Consider the following 7,734-nt stretch of genomic DNA (forward strand, 5'->3'; position numbering starts at 1 on the left):
GATACAGAATCTGATGAAGAGGAAATGTGCTTCAGATCTCAGAAGAGACATTTAGACTCAGCTAAGTGAAACTTCCTAGCAAAACAATAACTCTAAATAACTGCTTTGTCCACACATAGGTATTTCCTCCCTTCATGGAACTGGCCTATCAGGGAATCATAGATGTCAGAGATAAGAGGAGTTGGGAACATGATTAGATGTGGTATCTATACAGAACACCCCTCTTTTATTTATTTATTTATTTGTTTGTTTGTTTGTTTATTTATTTATTTATTTATGGCTGTGTTGGGTCTTCGTTGCTGCGCATGGACTTTCTCTAGTTGTGATGAGCAGGGACTGCTCTTTGTTGCGATGCACGGGCTTCTCATTGCAGTGGCTTCTCTTGCTGCCAAATGCACGCTCTAGCCACGCGGGCTTCAGGAGTTGTGACACATCGGCTCAATAGCTGTGACTCATGGGCTCTAGAGCGCAGACTCAGTAATTGTGGCACACGGGCTTAGTTGCTCCGCGGCATGTGGCATCTTCCCAGACCAGCGCTCGAACGTGTGTCCCCTGCATTGGCCGGTGGATTCTTAACCACTCCGCCACAGGGAAGTCCTGCATGTGCTTCTTATTGCGGTGGCTTCTCTTGTTGTGGAGCACCGGCTCTAGGTGTGCGGACTTCAGTAGTTGTGGCTTGTGGGCTGTAGAGCGCAGGCTCAGTAGTTGTGGCACACAGGCTTAGCTGCTCTGCGGCACGTGGGATCTTCCCACACCAGGGATCGAAACTGTGTCTCCTGCATTGGCAGGCAGATTCTTAACCACTGTGCCACCAGGGAAGCCCCCCACCCCTCTTTAAAATAAAAATTCTGATGGAACATTCTCCCTAGGAGAATTAACTAGGTAAAGACTTTCTAAAGTATTTGCTTGCTGAGCTGTAGTCAGCTCTTAGATATATAGTTGCTGGACAGGTTTTCTGGAAATACTGTAAATTATTTCACTTTGAAGATTTTCAAAAGTGAAAAAGAAGCCCAGAGATTTGCTATGTGTGCTGATCAGAATCAGGAAGAAATTGTTCTGCTCTCTTCTTTTCAATATTTGTGATTACTCGTGTATCATAAAAGTATAATTGCCTCCCACACACATGTACGCTCCTTGTTCTGTCCCACATTATTTGCAGTCACTTGTAGCACTAGGTCTGCTTTTTCTTGGCTTGCTAAAATGTGTACATAACCAGAACTCTAAAATAAAGTTGGCTTTTGAGCAAGCAGTTGCATTTGACCTGTGATTGGATGGTTGCTGGGCAGAGCTCCACATCCCAAAATATAGTCTCTACTTGCCACTAATATGTCTCAAAGACCACCATTATACATTAGGTCTTTTAATAATTTTAATAATTCACTTTCCTTTATTAAAATACAGAAACACATTTTGCTGAGATTTTACTAAGAAGTCTCAGTAAAATAACACAGAAAGCTATCCTTGATATTCTTTTGAAACAGGTTTTCCCAGAAATAAGCAACCAAATACATAATATTGCTGAAAACACTCTTGAACCATATCATGAGTAAAATTTAGTGAAGCTTCAGGTTCAGGTAAATGGATAAATATTCATAAATAAAAATACTAAGTTCCCACAAGAACTATATATAGAATAGTTTCTGGCCTGTATATTGCTGGAAATCAGGCTAAATTCAGGCCATCAGTTTCATTTTTTCTCTTATGTTTTTCTTCTTCCCAAGGAAGTGCGTAAAATTAAGTAAGGATAGGCTCCTGAAGCAAGAAAAAATTGCTCAAGGAATCTGGCATGTTGCTTCAAACAAATAGCTTATTTAAAATTGGAGTCTGTTCCAGTGTCTGTTACAATACGGATTCCTTCCTGAGAAAGGGAAATCTCAAAAAAAAATAGTAATATGCTCTGAAAAAAATACCTCCTTCATCTTTTGTGTCCATCGCTCTTAGATAAAGGAATATTTATATTAATTACAGCACAGCTGACTAGGGTTTTTTTTTTCCATGCTTGAAAGCCTTTCCAACAATCCCAAGCAACTTTTCCTACTAGAAAATAATGTTATCTGAACAAAGGGAAAACATTACCAGCTCTCCCAGAAGGAAGTCAGAAGTATATTAAGGGAGATTCTGTATTCAGGAGCATTTCAAGTTTGCAGTTTAGGATATACGGATGAAAAAACATTAAAATGTGGCCAGTGAGGGAACAACCAACAGGAAACATACAGACTTCAGGAAGATAGTCTTGACTTTAAGTTCACATCACTTAATCAAAATGTTCTTAATATTTAGTTGGTTCCCCTCTTTTGTGTTTTTAGGGTATACTGTACATTGCCTATGATCACAGTTTTCATATTGTGCAGCAATTATCATTCTTCCTTACTAGACTATAAGGTCTAAGAAGACAGAGATCTTGTGCCTTTTTCCACCACCTATATCTCCAGTAGCAAGCATGCACCTAGTAAATGATAAGTGCTGAATAAATATTTGCTGAATAAATATTGGATGATCCCAACATATTCCAAACCTAGTTCTAGGTGCTTCGGGGGGTATAAACGTATATAAGACCCAGCCCCTGACTTCAACAATTTTCTGGCACAGTTGTGGTGCAGTGGGGTGAAAAGGGGAGCAGAGACATAAATAAGACACGGACATAAGTTACTAACGAAAAAGCAGAAGTATGTGCTTTAAAAGAGGTATAAATGAGGGTTTTAAAAAGGAGTTAGGACAACAGTGTTGAGTTTAAAAAGTTTTCACGAAGAACAGGAAATTTGAGAAAGGTCTTCACAAATAAGTAAGACTGGTATGCAAAAAACAAAACAAAACAAAACAAAACAAAAGATATTCCAAGCTGAGGTAGCAGACTGAAAAAATGAAAAAAGCTATTTGTGGGGGAAGAAAAAGTCAGTTTGAATAGTATGGGGCGCAGTTTGGCTGGAGTTCTGGGCATGTTAGGAGAGCACTGGGAGACAAAATCCTAAAGGTAGATGGCACTGTATTTAAGGAAGCCATTGACTGCCAGACTGTATTTTGTGATTTGTTGGGCAGTAGGAATCCATTAACGCTTTTTAAGAGCTCATTTTAAGGAAAAAAATATCTGACAGCATTATATAGTATGGAGTAGAAAATGATAAGGGATAGGAAAATAAATTAAGTAATAAGGTCCTAAACTAAAGTAACAATGCAAATTTAAAGAATAATATTATGAGAAAGTTGCAGAAAGTAGTAATAATAATAATATCAGTTATTAAGCACTTATGTACCTTACACTATGCTAAGTAAATTATATACAGCAGCTCAATTAATTTTCACACTGACTCTCTAAGTTAGGTACTATGATTACAATGAGAAATTAAAGAATCAGAGAAGTTTGGTGATATACCTGAAGTCACACAGTTATTAATTAAAAGAGCAAGAATTTAAACCCAGGTAATCCTGACTCCTAAACATATATTATTTCCCCCATAGTATGCTATCTTCCCTAACTTGTTTGGAAGTGGAAAATAAATGACAAAGAGTCAATGCCTCCAAGACTTTGAGACAACCTAGGAAAACATTAGTGAACTTAATAGCAATGAAGAAGTCAGGAGCAGAATCTGTTTTGAAGTTTTGAGGGATGATGATTTTTGTGTGAGATATATGGATTTTATTTACTGAAATTATTTCATTCAACAAATACTGAGCACTTATTTGGGTCTTCCACAGTCCTCAGTTCTGTTTTATAGCAAGTAAACAAAACACACAAGAATCCTTGTCCTCCTGAACTTTACATTCTAGTAGGGAAAATATATAAAAACAAAATAAATAAGTAAAAATCAAAGAGTATGTTAGTTACAACTGGCAATAGATAAAATAAATGCTGAAGGGAGATGGGGAGTGTTGGAGGTGAGCTGCAGTTTTAAATAGGAAGATGAGGGAAAGCCTCATGAAAAGGACCCACTTGGGTAAAGATCTGAAGGAGGCAAGGGAGTAAAACAAATAAATAACTATGCTAAAGCATCTCAGGCACAGGGAACTGCCAATTCAAATGCTTTGAGGCAGGAAGGTTCTTGGTCTGTTCACCTAATAGCAAGAATGGTAAAGTTGCTGGAGCAGAGTCCAAGGGGGAGAATCTTAGAAGGTGAGGTCAGAAGAGTAACCAGGGGCCAGATCATGTAGTTAAAATAGGCCATTTGTTGTAAGGACTTTTATTTTTCCTCTGAGTTAGATGAGAAGACATTAGGAGATTTTTTATCAAAGAGGTGACATTATCTGACAAGATATGACATATTTTCAATAAATAGAAAAGATGGCTTCACTTTCATATGTTAAATTTTAAGACAATAATGAAATATCCAAAAGAAGAGGTGTTATATATAGTTGGAAAGAGAGGTACAGCTCAGGATTGACATATAGATTTAAGAGTCATTGGCTTTGATAGGAGAGGTGAATGTTCATTAGAGGTTGACTGGATGTTTATTTGTATAGTTCTGATTTCTAATCAGTGATGTTAGCAGGTGATGACTTTTATATAAATAGTTAAAAGGTGGTTGAAAACCCAGGGCTTGTGACTTTTTGGTCTGCCACCTAATTTTGCCTGTCACCTAATCAAAATCACTACCTGTGAAAATATTTCAAAGATGTATTTCAGTTTGGGAGCTGAACAACCTCTAATTTTAACCACTCTTTCAACATTGATGTTATTCTTTACAGTCTTGCTTCTTTTTATTTTATAATACTGTCTCTCTGCTTCCTTATCTGAGAAATCTCAAGTATTTAACCCCTTCAATCTGAATGCATAGTTCATACTATTTATCAGCATGTTTAAATAAAGTGTGCATCGTATCTTTGAACAAATGTGCTATTTTACTTACCAGGCAATTGAGGCAAAATAATAACAATTACAATTCCTTCAGGGGTTGAATCAAGCCAACTTCAAACATGGATTTGATAATCTACATGGATTTGATAATCCATGGCAGGATGTTTTATAATTTCTACTTCATTTTTGTTCTTCCCCCATACCTTTAAAGTCAGTTAACTCCTCCTGCATTTCAGCAGCCTCGAGGCAACTATCCAGGTGCCTAAACTAAAATTTGTTTTAGAACAAAGGTCATGGACCTAGCTGGGTCACCTTTTTGGGGATTTTGATTCTCTGTATTGATGTCATCGTCCTTTGTCTTGGATAATTGAGAGGTGACTAGATGACCCTTGTTATTGCAAGTAATTAAAGAGAGGCTGGTTGCCCACTAATTTTCAGACATCTGGGGAAGATATGAAACAAATCAGTGGCCCCTATATGATGGTTCAAGGACAAATGCTGGGTTGGTTATATCTGAATCATATGGGGATCTTTTTAGAAATACAAATTTCAGGCCCTAAGTACTGAATCAGAATCTCTACAGGAGACACCAGAAAATCTAAGGAAAGTTGTAATTTTTTCTAAAATTCCCCAGATGAGTGTGACAATCAGTGATGTTTGTGAAGCTGTGGTCTACGTCAGAGCCTCTCAAATATTAATATGCCTAAGAATCACTTGTGGTTCTTCTTAAATTGTTGATTGTGTTGCAGTAAGTCCCAGATGGGATCTGAGATTCTTTTGCATTTCTAAAAAGCTCTCCAGTAATGCTGGTTCATGGATCACATTTTGAGTAGTAAGGGGCTAGATTTCTTCTCAGTTTCCTTCTAGCTATACTGTCTTGTGATTCTAAAGTGTCTTATGGAACTTGTGACTAATCACCCTCATTCACATCAGAACTTTCCATTAAAGGTAATAGATTTTTCTACACATAGGCTTTTGTTTTTTCAAAAATTTCTAGACAATAATTGGCTTAATTTTTTTTTCATTTGCAGCTCTGACTTTGTTTCTCACTTTTTAGTTTACGACACATGACTGAAAAAGTCCCAGAAAGATGATCTATCCAAGTTAATCACCTGTGAAGAGTTGTGGAACCACTGAGTACTAAAGCAAACCTTTCTTCTATGTGAGCCAAAAAAAAGAAAAACAGCCTGCAAAACACCAGTAAAGAGATGACTGTCATCATATGGGAATTCGAAGAGCTACTATATGGCACATTTATGATCAAATGGAAGAGGATCAACTGTTATGATGTCCCAGAAGGCCTTTTAACTGAGTAAAGAATAAAGAAGAAGGGAAAATTATAACAGCTTGTCATCTGTGCTTGCACATTAGACTTCAATGTAGTTAATGTAGACAGATCCAAAGCAAACATGCAGATAGTTATTTGAAAAAAAAACAAAAACAAATCATGTATAGAAGCCCAGACCAATGCAATAAAAAGGAGGTTACTCTATATTCAGTCTCCCCAGCCCATCGATGATCAGTCTTTTAGAAACAGCAGCAGTAGATTATAAATTTAGCTTTTAAGCCACCATTTAGCAAAGGCAGTTTCTCTAGAAAGAAACATGCCTGCTAATGACACATGTGCTGGGACAGATGGATCCAATACAGATTTTCGATACTTCATCTATGCAGTGACATACACTGTCATTCTTGTGCCAGGTCTCATAGGGAACATATTAGCCTTGTGGGTATTTTATGGCTATATAAAAGAAACCAAACGGGCTGTGATATTCATGATAAACCTAGCCATTGCTGACTTACTACAAGTCCTCTCCTTGCCACTGAGGATCTTTTACTACTTGAATCATGACTGGCCATTTGGGCCTGGCCTCTGTATGTTTTGTTTCTACCTGAAGTATGTCAACATGTATGCAAGCATCTACTTCTTGGTCTGCATCAGTGTGCGAAGATTTTGGTTTCTCCTCTACCCCTTTCGCTTCCATGACTGTAAACAGAAATATGACCTATACGTCAGCATTGCTGGCTGGCTAATAATCTGCCTTGCCTGTCTGCTATTTCCTCTCCTCCGAAGCAGTGATGACACCCCTAGCAACAGAACCAAATGCTTTGTGGATCTTCCTACCAGGAATGTCAATCTAGCCCAGTCTGTTGTCATGATGACCGTTGGTGAGTTGATTGGATTTGTCACTCCTCTTCTGATTGTCCTGTATTGTACCTGGAAGACGGTTTTATCACTGCAGGATAAATATCCTGTGGCCCAAGACCTTGGAGAGAAGAAGAAAGCCTTGAAGATGATTCTAACCTGTGCAGGAGTTTTCCTAATTTGCTTTGCACCTTATCACTTCAGTTTTCCTTTAGATTTCCTGGTCAAGTCCAATGAAATTAAAAGCTGCCTAGCCAGAAGGGTGATTCTGATATTTCATTCTATTGCCTTGTGTCTTGCTAGTCTGAATTCCTGCCTTGACCCTATCATATACTACTTTACCACTGATGAGTTCAGAAGACGGCTTTCAAGACAAGATTTGCATGATAACATAAAACTCCATGCAAAATCATTTGTGAGCAGCCATACCACTTCTACCTTGACAACTGAACTATGTTAAAAAAAAAACTGGATGTGGACTGAAACTTAAGCTATAAAATTTCAGTGACATACTATATACATATGATCTCAACTAGAGCCAGCAGCTGTATCTGTGAACATAAGACAAAGAGAGACTATTAGGTTGAAGTCATTATAAGCACTTAGTTTTGTTAAAATGGACACTGAGTTTCCTTGTATTTAGAAGCAAAGTAATTGTCTATTTATACTAGTAATCACAGTTTATATCCCAATATCATATTTTAGTTGTCTTTAAGTAGGATGGACATTATACTATTCTGCAAAAACAGTGTTAAAATCATGGACCTTTTTTTTGTGTGTGTGTGGTACGCAGACCTCT

The 7,734-nt window shown here is 37.6% G+C and overlaps 1 protein-coding gene across 1 annotated transcript; it reads left to right on the top strand.

Annotated features, from left to right (window-relative positions):
• Positions 1 to 6,393: 6,393 nt before the first annotated feature.
• On the top strand, positions 6,394 to 7,395 carry GPR174 (G protein-coupled receptor 174; the record flags this gene model as incomplete). Its single annotated transcript, XM_079728210.1, has 1 exon — positions 6,394 to 7,395. One exon carries the CDS (start codon positions 6,394 to 6,396, stop codon positions 7,393 to 7,395), a length of 1,002 nt encoding a protein of 333 aa, XP_079584336.1.
• Between the last annotated feature and the right edge of the window lie 339 nt (positions 7,396 to 7,734).

Source organism: Hyperoodon ampullatus (genome assembly GCF_949752795.1).
Source record: "Hyperoodon ampullatus genome assembly, chromosome: X".
Lineage (NCBI taxonomy): Eukaryota > Metazoa > Chordata > Mammalia > Artiodactyla > Ziphiidae > Hyperoodon > Hyperoodon ampullatus.